Raw genomic sequence first — 18,545 nt, 5'->3', positions numbered from 1 at the left:
ATACACTTAATTGAGAAGAGGTATGAATTTCATCATTGAAACAAGAGGCCCAGCATCTCTTATGAGCCCCAGGCATTTGGGGGTCAAACATGAGTTACAGCCCATGGGATGAGCAGCCAAACTAAAAGCTCTTCATAACAGTTCTGTCATTAATTTATTAACATGACACACAGAAGCTTCTGTCTCTCAATCCATTAAAGCCAGCTGTTTCATCTGAATCTCTCTCAAAGCAGTCCTTCCCTTTGCATGCACACAGCCATCATTATGGCCCTCTTCTTAAGCCAAGACTAGTCTTCTCTTTTACCTGGACTGGTAGTCGAACGGCCCAAGGGCCAGATCCAGCCCACAGCCTATGTGTGGATACAGTTTCACTGGGCCAGATATATCTGTTTGCTTCTCTGCTGCTTATGGTTTTTTCCACAGTGTAGAGTTGAGTAGTTACAACAGACTATAACATCCCAAAAGTCCTAGCTAGCCTTTTATGGAAAAAGTTTGCCAAACCCCTGACCCCAGGCCTTTATCCAATCTTCTGCTCTGTCAACCCATAAGCTGATATTCCACTTCCAGGTTAATTCCATTTTAAAACTTTGCTCAAAACCGATGATGTTGCGCTCCTTGTTATAACAGGGCTCAGGCAAGTTAAGAGAAATGAACACAACCCAGCTGACATGTCTTAAGGAACAACAGGGAGTGCTGTGAACTGCTGTCAACTGGTGACTACATAGCTTCCCAATTTCTAAATAAAGCCTATTTTTGAGCTGATTGTTGTCAAGAAAAGTCAGCAATAACACGACGTATACCAAATGTTCATTTTTGATATTTAAATGTTGAAACACCTATCAGAGGGCCTAGCAAACAGGAGGTGCTTAGTATTTAGTCTTACCCACCATTCCTTAAGTTCCCCTAAATTATAGGCTTTAATGTTGACAAGCCCAACCAAAGTCAGGAGGGTAGCTGTCTTAACCCTCTGGGCCCAGAACCTGGTCTGGGATCCTCCTGGCAGCTGCTCAAGCCTCTCCTGCCTATGTTACAATGTAACATAACCTTTATCAAAGGACTAGTGTCATTGGTTGAACTATGAAACTAACCAAGCAACAACAGTACCCAAAAACTTGTGGCAAATGTAAGATTCAGGAGGGTTGGGTTCTAGGATCAATCTTATCTTTAAATACTTATATAAAGTTGGGCATTTAGCTTCTTGGTTTTTTTGGTGTTCTGGTTTTGTATTTTTGATCTTGCCACGTGGCTTGTGGAATCTTAGTTCCTCAACTAGGGACTGAGCCCGGGTTATGGAAATGAAAGCACGGAGTCCTAACCACTGGACCGCCAGGGAATTCCCTAGTCTCTCGGTAATTCAACTTTCCACATTTGTAAAATGCAATAATATCCACTCTCTTAGGGTCATTGTAAGGATGAAATGTAGATAACTGACACCAAAGTGTTTTGAAAACATTACAGTGAAATTATTTTATAATCTGGGTTAAAAAAGAACTTAGCTAATTTTGAACTGTCTATTGCCACAGGGCAATTCAGGAAAATTAAAAAAAAATGTTCTGTGCTTATGGAGTATGCATGTTGATTTTAATATCTTTAATTCATACAGAATGATCCAAAGAGTCCAATATCTTTCAAATACAGATGTAGACTCCATCATCCAAATAAATTCATCTCTTCTCTTCAAAACAGGGGTAACAATACCTGTCCCCAAAGACTGTACTGAAAGCTTATGTTATATGTATGCATACACGTATGCGAGTGTTTGCTTGGCTATCTGTTCTGTTCAGTCGCTAAATTGTATTCAACTCTGTGACTCCACAGACTGCAGCATGCCAGGCTTCCCTGTCCGTCACCATCTTCTGGAGTTTGCTCAAACTCATGTCCATTGAGTCAATGATGCCATTTGACCATCTCATCCTCTGCCGCCCCCTTCTCCTCCTGCCTTCAATCTTCCCTAGCATAAGGGTCTTTCCCAATGAGTCAGCTCCTCATGTCAGATGGCCCAAGTATGGAGCTTCAGCTTCAGCATTAATCCTGCCAATGAATACTCAGGATTGATTTCCGTTAGGATTGACTGGTTTGATTTCCCTGCTGTCCAAGGGACTCTCAAGAGTCTTCTCCAATATCACAATTCGAAAGCATCAATTCTTCGGTGCTCAGCCTTCTTTATGATCCAGCTCCCACATCCATACATGACTACCGGAAAAACCATAGCTTTGATGCTACAGACTTTTGTCAGCAAAGTGGTGTCTCTGCTGTTTAATACACTGTTGTTTTGCTACAGTGTTTAGCATTTAACTGAAACTCTCTCCTTCCCATGGTCTACGGTTTTAAAAATCATAGCCCCACCCCCCCCAAAAAAAAACCAAAAACATAGACCCTACTGGTTGCTGAACTGTAACTTTTGGCATAAACTTTTCAGTGGCTCCTTTTTCAAACACCCCATAATCCCTAGATTACATACCTGTGATATTAGACAAAGCCAAAGAATCCATAGAATCCCGAACGCTTTGCTCTGGTTTCAGGTCTGACAAGCACTCCAGGGAGTCTCCACACCACTGCGTTTGACCCTGACTGTACCCTGGAGCCCCGTGGTCCAGATCCAACTCCTGCAGTCTTCGGCTGCTCGCCGGGCCCGGGTGGCTCCCATAAGCAGAGTCTCCCAGCCCATCTTGTGACTGTGCCCAGTACATATCAGACTGGTATTTTTTACTTGCAAGGCTCTGGTTGTTTTGCTTTAACTCGGTCTTATTTTTAACCATGTTATCAGCTATCCAGTGCTCACTGGCTCGAATGTCCATCTCACTGGGCTGCTGCTGAAAGAGACTTTTATCACCAAACTTGAGGAGGAGCTGTGTCATATAATCTTCGTGCTCCGCCCATTCTTCAGGGTCTTCTGGGGTTTCGTGCTCTACTCTGCCTTTCCAAAATTCTTCATTGACAAAACTTGCTCCTTGCCTGGAAAGGCTCAGATCGTCCAGCTTCCGAGATAGGGTGTCGTCAGCATTGCCCGACAGGCCGGGAAACTTGTAGTTCAGGGCAGGGGACAGAAGGAGTGACTGACGACACTGGTCTGCTGACCGGCTGCTCTTGCCCATCCGGACACTTCTCCTGGAGTCTCTTGACCGAGCCGACTGGAACGCAGAGTCGGAGGAATCGGAGGCATGCATGTCTTCACCGAGGCTGCATGTCTTCGAGCAATAAATCTGGCCTTGTTTGGGAAGGAAGGGGCATCCCAACAGAGAGGTTTTGCACTGGGCACAGGAAAAGCAGGCCTCTGTGGCATGCCAGTGCTGCCCATCATAGGTCATCTGCGCGTGGTCCACACCTGTTTCGAGAAAGGAAAGAATCACAAGTTATGGTTCTGCCCTGACACAGAGGATGAAGAAAAGACAGACTGTGGGCATGAGGGAACCTTTGAAGGTGAGGAGACTGTCTTGGATCTTGATAGAGCTGGGACTTACACAGGTGCAGTTCATTCTCATTTATAAATTGATCTATGTGCTAAATTTCCTGTTAGTTCCAAAATCAATCCTTGCAGAGTCTCCGAGGTCACTTGCAGACATGTGCAAAGTGGCAAAAAATTTGAGTCAAGTGATGCTGCTGCATCCTAGCTGAGGTGACAGGGGGGCCTCTTTTGTCAGTGCTCACACCTCACACAGGCCTGTTTTCTTTCCCATGTCTGTACTTTCTCTTAGTGACTTTGTTGTTTAAAATGGCCCGAGCACAGCTGAAGTGCTCTCTAGTGTGGCCCAGCACAGAAGGCTGTGATGTGCCTCACAGAGGCAATCCACGGGTCAGATGAGCTTTGTCCAAGCAGGTGGGACAGGGCTGTTGACTGTGAGTTCAATTTAAGGAATCAACAACATATATTAAATAAGTGTCTTTAAACCAAAATACACAGGAAATAAGATTATCTGTTTGACTGGTTTATGACACTGTTTCAACCAGAGGCTCAGAGGAACTAACTCACTGTATCTCCAGGAGCAATGGCTAGGTATTGGATAATCATGTTCATGGGGACTTAACAGATCACAACTGCCAGGAGTGATGAGAATCCAATCTACACCCGTTCATCAAAATTCATCAAACCAAAACACTTAAATCTTTCAGATTTCACTGTACGTCTACGTAAACTATACCTCCATCAAAAACAAAAAGAAAGAAAAAAACACTGGATAATCAGAGACAGAGTGACGGCCAAGTGACAAAGCCGCAGGCTGGGCCACAGACGCACCGATATGCTCCCCGCACGTCTCGCAGTACTCTGCATAGAGGGACTCGAAGCAGCCGCAGCAGAAGGGGCGGCCGTCCTTCATGATGTACCTCTGTCCCCCCAGGACCGTCTCGCACTCCAGGCAGCAGAAGTGTTTCATGTGCCAATGCCGGCCCTCAGCTTCCGTGCACTCGTCAGCAAAAATTATCTTTAAAGAGAAACAAGAAACCACAGGATGAAAGAAAATCATTGTGAATGATTTTAAAGGCCAAGTAACTGCGTGTTTTCTGGGCAACTGACAGGCACTGGATCTTTGTTTCTTACAGCCTCAAGCTTACATGTAACTTGATGTAGCTACAGAACAAGAACAGAAATTGAAAACATTGAAAAAGAGAAACGAAGTGCATGCTTACACTTTAAAAGAAAACACAGAATTCTGCATTGGAGGTAATACACTGGGTCATAATGTTGCTCCCCAGTCACACTTTGTAGGCATAATGTGGCAAAGAACACATTAACCCTGAAGTAATTTAGTGGCCTGTGCACCTTTTAATATTAAAAAAAAAACTCACTAAAGTGGCTGTGAGTCACCAGTTACAGCGATCTGGGGGCTGGACAAGTGAACAGCACTTAATGCAGATAATGCTTCCTCTGACGTGATGGCCATCTCCAGATTAACGGCTTTTTGATTTTTCCATATTTTTGGTTTCACAAACTTTTCAAATAGCACATCATAGAAGAAATTTAAATATACAAAAGTAAAAAACTGGAAGTTTACTATTACTGATTGAAGCAGACTAGGGAGATATAATGCATAAATGCAATGAGGTTCCTTGGATGGGGTGTCAGAATAAAACACAGACATGAGTAGAAAAAATGAGGAAATCTAAACAAAGTCTATGATTTAGTTAAAATATTGTAACAATGTTAATTTCTTAGTTTTGATGCATATACCATGATTACATAAGATAATTAACAAGCTAGGAGAAGGGTATACAGGGACTCTCCGTGATATTTTTGCAACTCTTCTGTAAATCTAAAATTCCTTAAAAATAAAAAGCCTACGGTAGAAAAACTTCATTTTGCACCACCAGCCCTTCCCACACATGCTCCAGGGTTAACCACTGTGAACTCAAGTGTATGTCTTTACATGCTGTTTCTGAGTGTTTACAACTATGTATACGGTCTGTTCTTCCCCCCTTTAACAAAAATAAGATCAATCTTTACACACTCTTCTTGCAACTTGCTTTTTTCTCATAATCCATCAGTGCACAAAGACACCAGCTGCATTTTCTTCATTAGCTGCATAGGATTCCATTATACCACTGTACAGGGTAATCTTAAAACTACATACACACAGCACATGCAGTGGAGATTTCTATTTGGCTGAGGTGTGAACAGTGGAATATTGGCTGACTAGAAGCTTATTTATTTTTCCCGGTGTTAAGGGGTGAACTTTTTTACCTCGTCACATGCTGAACACCGGGGTTTGAGCAGCTCAGCATGGTGCCGGCCACAGTGAATTTTTCCATCCTGATAAAAATAGATGAGGTCGACCAGCAGCTCACTGCACGTGAAGCAGACAAAACAGGATGGGTGCCAGCACACTCCCGGGCCCGCTCGAGAGGCAAACACCGCAATTTCACCTCCATTTATCTTCAGCCCACACTAAAAACAAAAGGATTTAGATTTAAAACGATGCTTCTTCAATGACTGCAGTCTCTGCCTTTTCCACTTAACACCCAATCCCAGATCTATCAGCGAGACTTTCTGATCCCTCCTGCTAGTGGTTAAACAACTCTTCACTGTGGAACTGTCATTCTGCACTGGAGTGAACACGCCTCGGCTTTACTACCTACCACGCTGGACTGCTCGCTGAGAACACTCGCGGTGGTCTTCCAGGGGCGGGCTCCTGTTGGATCTATTCTTGCTCTGAGAATGCCCACTAAGGCCCTGAACGTCTGTATCATGTCCTTGCGTTTCTGAACATGAGGCACACCCCAGCCGCGCCCTCCATGCCAGGACCTCATGATTTCACCCCATGTTTACTTAAGGGGCTGCCTCCCCCATACACCAAGCAGTGTGGCCAGTTACGGACAGGAATCCCCATTTAATATGAAGCTACGTTGCTTTTCTTATAGTTTTTGGAGGTTTTTAGGGCTCAAACCGATGCTGGCCTGGCCATCCGCTCCCTCCCACCTCTCCCTCTCAGCTGATCCAAGACATCACCACCCTTCCATCCAGAACTCGCTACCTGCTCGCACACGGCGTGCATTACTGCTCTGGACAGAAGTTTAATTGTTCCTCTTCCTAGCGCTTCTTTCTTCCGCTGCGCACTGAACACTTGCAGTTCTTTTTTCTCCTCCTCACTCAAAGTCTGGCAGTAGCGCACCTTCACAGAAGGAAACAGAAGCACCCTCTGAGGCACACAGCCTCCCTCACCAATTCTTTATTTCCAGAACTGAGTTTCGGGAAATAAAACAGCAAGTGTAGCTGGTCTGCTCTCCTGAATCCCCAGTTTAAAAATGACCCCATACCTTTAAAAAGACACCAGATCATGCAGCCTCTCTAGCAAAAGTGAAATGCAATCTGAAGGAATAGTCTTCCTTTTTTTTGGCCACACCATGCAGCACATGGGATCTTAGTTCCTCGACCAGGGATTGAACCCATACCCCTTGCATTGGAAGCATGGAGTCTTAACCACTGGACTGCTACAGAAGTCCTTTTTTGTTTTAAAAAAAAAAGGATGAAAAGTTTAATTTAAACTTTTATCAGCAGAAATGCTAAAAAAAAAAACCCAAAACCTAAGGCATTAACCTTTCTTCAAAAGGCTTAAACTGGTTAACTGCCACCTTCATTATACATTCTAGAGGCACTCAAGCCCACTGCAGGCCCAAAGCCCCATAAAGCTCTGACTGGGCGAAGGGGTGGAGGAACTGCAGGGACCTGTAGGTTCCTGGTAACTGGCTGCAAACACTATAAAAAAGCAACTTGTGTTAAGTTTATTGCACTGACACCCTTTTCTCTCTTCAAGAATGGAGAGCTGTATTCTCCAGCCCAATTTTATCTGAAGAAAGGCAAGAGTCTGAAGTTTACGGGAGGCATCACAACGCTGAGGGTGGATTTTTTTTTTTCCTAATTAGCCTTCTTCCTGTTATTTTACCTCATTATCATGTGGTGGCAACTGGTACAAAAGCTGTTTAATTCGGTGCTTCTCTCCAGGGCTGTTAACATAAGGAACCTTTTCCTCTGGTAAGCAAGCAAAATAGAGCTGGATCTGAGGGAGAGAGGGAGGAGGACATCAGCACACAGGAAGCGAACACTTCAGCTCAGTCCATCCCGAGAAGTTACCCTGCCCTTCAGGTAGGGCTCCAGCCTCTGACAGGATGTGGCTGCTGGCCGCTAACGAGAAGACCAGCTGAGCCAGACCAGCAGAAGCGCAAACCCCCAGCTAGCTAGCACCCAGCTGCTAAAGGGCTCTCCAGGAATGTAATTTGTAGTAACAACCAGGGGCATCATAAATTACGCACCATAAAATATGCACATTTAATGCTACCATTCCTTAGTGATCTCCCTAGGGTCAGCCAAGAGAGTTCTGAGTGAACACTGGAAGTGCCCACACAGGCTGTGTGACACTGTCCACAATCCAGCCACTACACAAACACCCTGGATTTGCTCTCTGAATTTCACACGTCGCAAAGACAAAAGCTGTTCTGTTAAACTTTGGAAACGCTCCCTTATCAGGTTCTCTCAAGCTTCAGCTTTCTTTGCTTCCATGGGTGCTGTTTTCTAAATACCTGGAGTTAATTTCCCCCAGGAAACTGGAGGGACACTATAATGAGCTGTACTTAGTGCATTTTGAAAGGAGAACTCAAGTTTTGTTTGAATTTTTTTTTTCTTTCTGTTGTATCTAAAGGAAACCCCTTAATGAATACTGCAAAGGATGCTGCAGTGCTGAGGAAGAATGAAAATGATTCAAGAAATGAGAAGACTAGAATCTGGGGCCTGTCTGCTTCAATATTTCAAGATCTCACAAACCAACTCACCAAAGCTGCAGGAAGGGTTCTCTCTTATTAAAGGTCGGTCGAAACACGGCCTTCCTACCTGGAGCCCAGCTCCTCCCCGTGTCCCACTGTATCGGCCACCGGAACTTGTATGGCTGCAAACGCTAAACACCAGATATGTGTGTGCCAGGTGGTGGGTGAGGCCCAGGATGAGTCGGAAACCCCTCTTCTCAAGGGGGTGCCCACCAGACGGGAAGCACAACCATAACTCAGGAGCCCAATGGCCTCCCCTTCTTTCAAACTACCTTGGTCCTTGTGTCTGTCAGCAGCAGTTTTTTAACAAGTTCGTCATTATAAGGACATTGGGAAGATAAAAACAGGTACACACAATGTTCTCATCTTCCTTAAAATAACAATACAACAAAGCACAAAACTGGCTCTTTAATTTTTTTTTCCCGATTCACATGGTGTGGTGACAGACTCTTTCCTGTGCACGGTTATCAGAGGTCTATCTAAGCAGTGACACTGAAATGGTCTCAGAGCTCTGTCTCCTCTCTCCCAAAGCCAAGGCACTGCAGAGAACTGCCACAGAAACCTTCCCCTTTCACTACCTTTTTGTTGTTACTGAAGTTTTTCGAAAGGTTAGTAAGTTCCTCCCACTCTCTCCAAAGGGACACCTAAGTCAGAAATCCATATAACAAAGGTAAAGGCAGCACTCTGGGTTTCACTCATCAGGGAAAAAATAACATCCTTTTGGACCCAAGAGTATGAAAGGGGCTGGAGACTTTCATTGAGAAACTGTGACTTAAAAAAGCAAAACCATCCGAAGAAGAGTAAGGCCCGAGGACACAGCATGTCACTGAGGCAGTGATGTCTGATCACTAAAAGACAGAACACCGAAGACCTTAAATCACACTGAAAACCAGAAAGGTGGACGATGTGGTTCCCACCTGCTCGGGTCTGAGGCCTGGGGGCACCCAGGCGTACTCCTCCAGCGCGCAGCCCGAGTCATCATCCGATGTGGAGCTCCGCTGGCATCCAAAGGCAAGTTTGCTCATTTTGGGCTCCATCTCCAAAGGCATCATAACAGAGTCAACAGCTGGCTTCTCAGTCACAGGACATCAGACCGTGGCTGCTGTGGACAATATAAGACAACCAAAGAGATGAACCTGAAGTCATGAGTCTTGCTCTCCGAGAGCTTTTATTGAACACATATGTACACACATCGGGGCCTGGAGAAAGAGGCCAAATGACCAGTGTCACCGCCCCCAGGCCCCCAGATCTTAAAAACTAGGGCTGTACCATGCAGAAAGGGGCCCGTTAGTAGCTCAGCATTTGAGAAAATGCCACCCAAACTAGTTTATCTCCAGATGTCTTTAAAAGGTACTTCTCTACACACTGTTCATTAAAAAAGTTCTCAAGAAAATTGCGCTGCTAACTTCCCGCAAATGAAATCCCTGCGGAGCTCCGGGAGTTATAGGAAGAAGCTGGGCTCGAGCCTCCCGCCTTGTCCACTCCTATGTGCTGTGAAAGGATTGCTCCAGTCACCCGCGTTGGTCCCCAGCATCTCCTGACCCATCTTCCCAGCGGAGGCATGCTGCCTGCCAGTCAGTACAAGTGGGTCGGCTGGGCCACACTGCTTAGGTTTCAGGTTTCCAATAAAGTCCGAGAGGCACTGAACTTCGTTTACTCAGGGAGAAGAAACAGCACAGTTAAGTCCTTACACAGCACATTAAATTCACAGGCCTTTATATCCATGGGCTACAGGCGGCCAGACATTCATTAATGAGTTCCTTCATAAGAAAGTCACTGAATTTGAGCATTAGGTTAAAATAAAATCAAGTGCAGTGACTATTAGCATTCTGTGTTAATGGCAGGCTTTCAGTGAAAAGGTCTGCAGTACCTGGAGGCTCAGTCGGTAAAGAATCTGCCTGTCAATGCAGGAGACCTGGGTTCAAGCCCGGTCAGGAAGATCCCCTGGAGAAGGAAATGGCAACCCGCTCCAGTATTCCTGCCTGGAAAATTCTATGAACAGAGGAAGCTGGTGGGCTACAGTCCACGGAGTTGCAAAAGAGTGGGACATAACTTAGTGACTAAACTACCACACCACCATCTGCCTCGTGTGCGACATGCTCTCAACCTGCTGCTGGACACATGAGGTAAAAACCCAGCTCTGAAAAGTTTCCTCCGATGAAAGCCGATGAGTGTTTAGACAACAGTCCTGACATACAGCCTAAGAACTTTGTTATCACCATGCATATTCCTTCTGAGTTCCTTCTGGTTCTTAAAAATCATCCCCCGTTCCCAGTCATGAAGACAAAAAAAAAAAAGACTTTCAGGATCAGATGCTGCTTTTTATACTTCCCTCCAACAAAAAAAAAAAAGAAAGAAATTTACAGATAGTTCAGTTCAGTTGCTCAGTCGTGTCCGACTCTTTGTGACCCCATGGACTGCAGCATGCCAGGATTTCCTGTCCATCACCAACTCCCGGAGCTTGCTCAAACTCATGTCCATCGAGTCGGTGATGGCATCCAACCATCTCATCCTCTGTTGACCCCTTCTCCTCCTGCCTTCAATCTTTCCCAGCATCAGGGTCTTTTCCCACAAGTCAGTTCTTTCCATCAGGTGGCCAAAGTATTGGAGTTTCAGCTTCAGCATCAGTCCTTTCAATGAACATTTAGGAAATGACTTGCCCAAGGTCACACAGCTAAAACCCAGAGTCTAGTCACACTGCAGCATGTCTAACACATCAGACTTCTGAAAATTCTTCTGCTTTAAATAATCCTCTCATTTGCTTCAACAGGGAGGAAAAACACTGTCAGCCTGATAGTCATTTGTCAGTGACTCTCTCAGTGCAACGCTAAATACTTGAAAGTGTTAGAACATGTTACCTATTAAGTTCTATGAGTACGAAATCTTATGACTTTTCTTTGATGAATCAAAGGACACTAAAACTTCAAAATTCCAACAGTTCACAAAAGGGGGGGCCAAACATCCAAAAGCTACAATCTTTATTAGAAAATGGAGTAATGCCACACAGAAGGCAGTATTCCAACTAATAAACTTAACTTTCATTCACCCTGAACAAAAAGTAAAGCTGACCTCATTTCCTGCCCCACCACTGGGGGGAACTGACCTTTTACACAAGACATCATTTCACGCAGGTGCATTTCATTCATGTCTCAACTGAGGGGAGGCTTTCTAAACATCGACACATTTCTCTTACTATTCAATAAAAAAGGATGTGTTAATGAAAGTCAGAGCACTTCTTGGATCTACTCTTTCCCTTTTGTTTTGAAAAAAAATAACACCTGCATATCGAAGGGAGAAAAACAGAGGTTAAGAATTTAATTCATAACTCAAACACCCCTACCAGGAGAAAGGGTGCCTTCAACGCTGTTGAACCCAAATCATGAAATATACACGTTTGTCCTTTGCCAAGTATGGCTGAAAAGGGAGACTTGAAGGTACCTGCTCTGCACAGACTTTACCAAGAACATAAATATTAAGCAGAACCTAAAAATTAAATGTCACTGTATTTTAAAACAAGAGAAAACACCACAAATTAAGGCAAATGAATTTTCCATGCTAGCACAAAGATGCAGATTGCCAAAGACCTGACTGACGCTTATGGCTACGTTCCTGGATCAGCCTCTGGTGGCAACTGCACAGTAAATGCCTATACTAAGCAATCGGCACTGGATGCCATGGTCCCCGTGCTCCCAGTCACCTGGGCGTGCTGGCCGTGTCTCCAGCCGGCACCTCCCACAGCCGTACCAGCCTCGCCTCAAACTGTGCTGCAAACTGTCATTCCGCACTCACGGGCGAAGTGATGCGCTGAAGAAATGCGAGTGATATGGGTGTGGCTTTCCGTGTCCTTTGCTGACAGCTAACTCACTCCTCTGAGCCCAGCCTGGCATGATCAGTGATGTGACATCCGATCACCACACACCAAACAACCCCATGAGGGCATATCTGCTGAAAACTGAAGGGCAAACCGAGTCTCAGAGTGATCGGCCATGGGTCACCTGTCCAAGAGCAGCCACCTTAGAACACGGTTCATCTGCGACCTTAAACCCCTGCAACGCCGCGCTGCCTCCTGGGTGGAACTTTTTCGTTTGTGAAGTAGTCAGACATGCCTGATGACACCACCAGGCTGGGCCCATCCACCTCCCCCAGAGAGGGCGTTTCAAGGAGAACATAGAGTCAAGAGGATCATAAAAATTCAATGGCCTCCTGAACTGTTGCTTCAGAGCTTTTAATTTGGAGAATGTCTTTTTCCTTTATATCAGAGGATAATTACTTAAAATGACAAAACATGACATGTACTAGTAAGTTCTAAAAGCTGTCCAAAAACAACATTAAAAAAATACAACTTAGCCAGGTGACCTCCTACTTACCAGGCAGTGGTAGAGATGCTGTATTGCCATAGCTCCTTTTTCTCTGCTTGATAGCGTGAAAACTTTAAGTCAGATTTGTCTTTTATAAATGACCTGTGCTTGTCAGCAGACCCAGAGAGTGTACTGTTAAGTATATCACTGTCTCAGACTACATCACATGTAAGAAACTGACTGCTGAGGACAGTTCTTATACATATAAGAATATATAAAATAACAAAAATCACAGAAATGTGATCGCATAAATACCCCTTATGTAGACATTTACATTACTACATGGTATGTACTTTGCAGCACAAAAGAAGGAAGCCTGGCCATTGCTTATGCTCTGGGTGATGAGGCAGGGTCTTCCTAATGACATCTTCATGTGGCTGCATTTGCTTTTTGCCAAAATACTATTAAATATCTTTTAGGCCAAACATGAAACCATCACTAAATTAGATCTAATAGGAAAATCCTATTCAGTCTATTTCCAGGTATTGTCTCTTAACATTGATCATGTGAAACAGAATCAACAAATTAAATCTGCAAGTAAGTTGAATAATAATTGAAATAGGACTTTCCTGGTGGTTAAGTAGTTCAGAACCCACCTTCCAATGAAGGGGATGTAGGTTCTATCCCTCGTAGGGGAACTAAGATCCCACATGCTGAGCTGCACAAGAAGACCTGACAACTAAGACTCGACACAGCCAAGTAAATGAACAAATAAATATTTTTTAAAAACTGAATTTTCGGGTTTGATATAAAGTGAAACTTTTTTTTGGCAGAACCACAGTTACACAGACAAGGCTGGCCCTATCCTGTGTCTCATATTATTTACTTTTGTAAATTTTTATATTGATGTAATTTCAAACTTCAGAGAAGTTGTAAGAAGAGTAGGGAACAAACTTGCTGCTGCTGCTAAGTCACCTCAGTCGTGTCCAACTCTGTGCGACCCTGTAGACGGCAGCCCACCAGGCTCCCCCGTCCCTGGCATTCTCCAGGCAAGAACACTGGAGTGGGTTGCCATTTTCTTCTCCAATGAGTGAAAGTGAAGTCGATCAGTCATGTCCGACTCTTAGCGACCCCATGGACTGCAGCCTACCAGGCTCCTCCGTCCATGGGATTTTCCAGGCAAGAGTACTGGAGTGGGGTGCCATTGCCTTCTCCGAAGGAACAAACTTTGGCAGTCTTTTACCCAGACTCATCAATTATGCTTCATTTGCTTTATCCTCCTCCTCCACACACATACACACATGCTTTTGTGGGAACCATTTGAAAATATTTTTTACATTCTCTTACTTAACCACAATTAAACATGGTATCTTAAAGTTTATTTAAAAAAAATAAAACTATGTGCAAGATACCATGTTAGATGCCAGAAAGAAATTGAATAAGAAGCCAGAATAGCTCAAACCATCAGTATTCTGTGCTTATTCTGAGGCAGGTTTCTTGTGCTGGTCTTGAAACGCTGCAATAAACGGAATGAACTCAATCACAAGTGAACGGCAATCGTGCATTACCCAATTCTGCGTCAGGTTTGCCCCTGTTAAGGAAATGAACCGGTAGTGGCCCTACCTCTCCAATGTCTTTATGATTCTGGATGTAAATAAGTCTGATCAGGCAGAGAAAAGAAGTAAAACAGTGAGTCTGACCATGAAGGAAATGTGTAGGGCAAGCAACATCTTAAAGCTAATAACACGTCGAAGAGGCCCGAGGCTGGGTAAGGAGAGATGAGATGCTTATTCCTAGAAAGATGAGGATTCTAAAGTGGAAGAGTCCCATTTCCCCTGCTTTGTCCTTTCTTTTCCTTCTTCCTTCAAGGTAGTTAAATAGCTACTGGTCACCATTTAAAAAGATTCAGAGACAAACAGCTCACAGATGTCTGACTTCTCAATCATCATATACTTGTCAAAAGAACACCTGACCCCGGGGACAGGAGCAGAGCTGAGGGAAGGCAACTTGTTGCCCTGGGCATTCAGTAAGCACCTCCCCCAAATCCCCAGGCTATTGTGAGGCCTGGTTCCCTCAAACAGCAACTCTTTTCCTTCCAAAGATGGCCTAAGGATGTGACAGTTTTAAAGATAAAATAATTAAATAAATATAAAGAATTAAAGTTATCACTGACATGTGCCAGTTGGTACTTTCACTCTGATTACATATACCTGGAAGCTAACCAGGACATCCAAAATAAGGACACGTTAGTAACAAAGACTCAATGCTGACAGGGAGTTTCATCATCTTTCTGAGTTCAGGGCACTCCAGCCTCCTGAAGAGCGAACAGTATTAATTATTGGCCACCATTCCCAGCTCCCTTGGCATGAGGTCGGAGTAACTAGTCCCTCCATAAAACCTCTGGCAGGCAGACACTAAGACAGAGACACATACACTGCATGTGTAAGCAGTCTATGGAACATGGCAGGATCTTTCCCGATGTCTTACACAGAGCAGAAATTGGGAGCCCCCAATGGCGCTATGAGGCTGTGAGCTGGCACTTGTTCCCCAAATTCAATCATTTAAGGAGGAGTCCCTTACGAAATTTATTTTCCAGATTCACTTACTCCACTCATTCATTCATCCTTATATTTAAGGACCATTATTGAATCGTTCTGAGAAACATCAAAAAACAAGGCAACTGACATTCATTCCATTAAAAGCTAGAACTTCTTTTTTTTAAGTACCTGCTGTGATAAGAATGTTTCCAAATTTCATTTGGAATTTCCTTGCTTTCTTTAATAGTGGTGGTGTGTGTAAACTATGTATGATTTAGCCTTTGGCTGATCATTTGTTTTCATTTTGAGTAGAAGATGAACAGTGTAAAGAACACTGGCTTTAAGAGTTTAAACAAAAGGAGTTCTAAGTCAGCCATCCAGCTGGGAACAGCCTGGGAACCATCCTCAACGAGGAGCTGAGGACTATCTCACAATGCAGAGCTGATGTCCAGAATTGCATGGCTCCAGACACATGACTTTAATTTGTGGCTTTCAATATTCTATAAATTAGGCAATTACAGTTTGAAAAGTTTGTCCACAAGTATATAGAATAATTATGCTGTAAATTATTATTATTATTATTATGCTGTCCATTATTATATGGACAAGGGCTTAAGCATTCCTCCCATAAGCACAGCAATCACTGTTTAAGATCACATACAGTATGTGAAGGTGTTATTCAAACGAAAAAACCGCCTTATTATTTGCTATGCTATTTTGGCCACTTGGAGATCATTTATTTTCTACTGAGCTGTATGTTGCATCCAGGATAGTTAAGGATTATTATTTTGATTGACCTTGACCTATACATAAGTGAGCCTTTACTATTTTTCCCTAAAAATCTTAACAAGTCAACATAGTATATGAAAGTCTAGAGGCAGTAAAGGGTCAATGTTTTGCTGAAAGACATGTTCTTCCCAGATGACAATGGTACCACTGAATAATTGCATATCTCAAGCAGAAGAGACTTTGGACTGAACCCTATAGGCAAGGAAAAGAACAAAAGGCAGATAAAGTAGGAAGGTTTCCCTCCTGGTCTTACAATTAATATGACAGTGATGGTCAGAAAAGAGAAAAGGAACCTGGGAGGGCCCTACTAGCCCACTGTCATCAAGAGAGCCTAAAGGTAGTGGCTTGCAAAGAGAAAGTAAAAGGAACCAATAAGAAAGAGGAAAACTGTGTCAAAGAGGGTTCTGAGTCCTAGATGGTTGAAAAACAATGCACCAATATGGAAATACTGTCTAGGCAAGTCAGCAGGGAGTGAGGATTTGAGAGCATTGAGATGAATGAGTTCAATCAGATTCACATTGAGGTTATAACTGTACATCAGTGCTGGTATGGTTCCTATTAGTCATCATTTTCTTGGACCAAGTCAACGAATCAAATCAAAATCATGCAAATAGAAAACAGAATAATTTTCAGTGCCAGCCATTGACTAATGAAGTCTAAGGTCATACCCTTAATTACAAATGCTTTTCCTAATAAAATTCCACTTTAGTTCCTATGAGAAGACTACCCGCAGCACTGCAGGATCCTTAGGAAAAAGTTATTTCTGGTGTGGACATGCCCAGGAAAGTTAGAAGTCCTTTGATCACCAGAAACCAGAACAGATACTGATTTGTGAAGTCAGTTGGGCTAACATTCCCTAAGTGTCCCCTGCTGCTAAGTGTCATCCTGTGGGCCACAAGCTGCTTAACAACTTCTTTGTTAAACTGCTTGTTAACAAGGCCTTTGTACATAGAAGATTCGGGTCACACACACCCACTCAAGATCTGCTCTAATTCAGCCAGGCTAAATATGCAGGTGAGTTAAATTTAACTACAGACTCATTTGGTAGTAGGGAATCCTGTAACACTTCCATTCTTTACAAACACACACACATCCAAGCACGCTCATGTGTGTGCACACACACATATATACCCTAGTTTTATGGTGTCCTTAGCTTAAAATAAAAAAAGTCAGAGGTCTACAAAAGCCATAGGTCTCAAAACTATTACAATCAAGATTTGAATTTCATAGCAAACGTCACTAAACTGCAATCTCTTTAAAGTTTTCACATAAAGAGCACTCAAGCCTATTGTCTGCTAAAGACAATAAGAAAGTCCTGGCCAACACAGCCCAACCCAATTGTACTTATTCTGAAATGAATCACAATAACTGTAAAATAAAAACAATGAAGATATTGCTTATGAAACATTCCTTGACTAAAAGGACTTCATACCAGCAATTAGTGACATTAGGCCATGTGCCCTTTGGCCTTTTCTGTATTTTCCAGGTAAACCTCCATCCAACTGGTACATTTTCCGACAGCTGAGTGGCCCGACAGGCACCACACCATTGCCAAGCAGCTATCTATTTTTCCAAGAGGAAATGTGGAACTCTGCAGGGTTTCAAAGCAGGCTAATTTCATGCACAAATACATTCCACGACAGTAAGACAGACTGCTTAACAAAAGGAGGAAACCTGATGACAAAGCAGGGTCCTTTGCCAGAGCGGCGCTTTGGGGGGCAGGTTATTTGGCAGTAAGCCAGCCTGCAAGGCAGAATCCAAAGGGCAGGCTACGGTGTGAGGCTGAGGCGGGCGGCGCGAGGCGCTGTTTCACGAATTCATTGTTTTCCATAATGGGAGACGCAGATATTTTCTCAAAATCGTATTCAAGTCTCCTATTGACTTTCTGAATTTCCATTTTCAACGGCGGCCCAAGGAAACGGCAGCCAGACTTGACTCCAATGTACACACAGACTCGGGTTTCACCGTCACCTGTTGGCTCCTGAACAACACTCCTCTTTGTGAGACGCACAGCCCTCATTTGAAACAAGTTTCCAGAGAAAACACTTCAAGAAAGTGTTTGAGAAGTCACAAGACTCGAGTTGTAAAAACAAATTCCACACATAGCCTGGCTTATACTGACACAGATTAATGTGAAAACCCGAGGTTTTTAAAAAGGCCGCGGGAGAGGAGTCGAGGAAGGGATATCACCCCGTCCTTCCGAAAAACGCCGCGGGCTAATTCGAGGTGGGCCGCAGGGCACGGGCTGCGGGGCTCCGCCGGGCCCTCCGCGTCCGCCTCAGGAACGACCGGAGTCGGAGCCCGCGCGCCCGCGGCCCGCAAGCCCACCCTCCGCGCGGCGCCGGCTGCTCGGGCCGCCAGGGGGCGCCCGGGCCGCGGGTCCGCCTCGGGCCTGGGCTCCTCCGCCTCCGCGGCCTCCCGCACTTAGACGCCCAGCTCCAGACCCCGAAGCGAGGAGACAAGCCCTTCACGGCGCCGGCGAGAGCCCCGCGAGGGCAGCTCCTCGACGCCCGGAGCCTTCGAGGCCCCCGCGCCGCCCTCGGGGCAGCGTGACCTCCTCACCCGGGACCGCACTCGCTCCACCGCTCGACCGCCGGTCCCCGCGTCTATCCCCAGATTCCAACGCGAAACCCTCCCCGTAGCCTCAGCATTCAGCCCCCGCGGCCCATCG

General features: G+C 44.5%; 1 protein-coding gene across 6 annotated transcripts in view; it reads right to left on the bottom strand.

Annotated features, from left to right (window-relative positions):
• Positions 1-18,545, bottom strand: part of PRICKLE1 (prickle planar cell polarity protein 1) — a 115,785-nt gene that overhangs the window by 7,318 nt on the left and 89,922 nt on the right. For all 6 annotated transcript variants that reach the window (XM_043886614.1, XM_043886655.1, XM_043886649.1 and 3 more), the window contains 6 exons: positions 9,168-9,352; positions 7,377-7,490; positions 6,468-6,605; positions 5,678-5,881; positions 4,235-4,421; positions 2,462-3,325 (listed from right to left, as the gene is read on the bottom strand). In XM_043886614.1, coding sequence (XP_043742549.1) covers positions 2,462-3,325; positions 4,235-4,421; positions 5,678-5,881; positions 6,468-6,605; positions 7,377-7,490; positions 9,168-9,302 — 1,642 coding nt within the window. In that variant the 5' untranslated portion in view covers positions 9,303-9,352. The remainder of the gene's footprint in view (positions 1-2,461; positions 3,326-4,234; positions 4,422-5,677; positions 5,882-6,467; positions 6,606-7,376; positions 7,491-9,167; positions 9,353-18,545) is intronic.

This window comes from Cervus elaphus, chromosome 3, assembly GCF_910594005.1.
Source record: "Cervus elaphus chromosome 3, mCerEla1.1, whole genome shotgun sequence".
Lineage (NCBI taxonomy): Eukaryota > Metazoa > Chordata > Mammalia > Artiodactyla > Cervidae > Cervus > Cervus elaphus.
The sequence above is the reverse complement of the archived record's forward strand: the minus strand, read 5'-3'. Positions and strand labels throughout refer to the sequence as shown.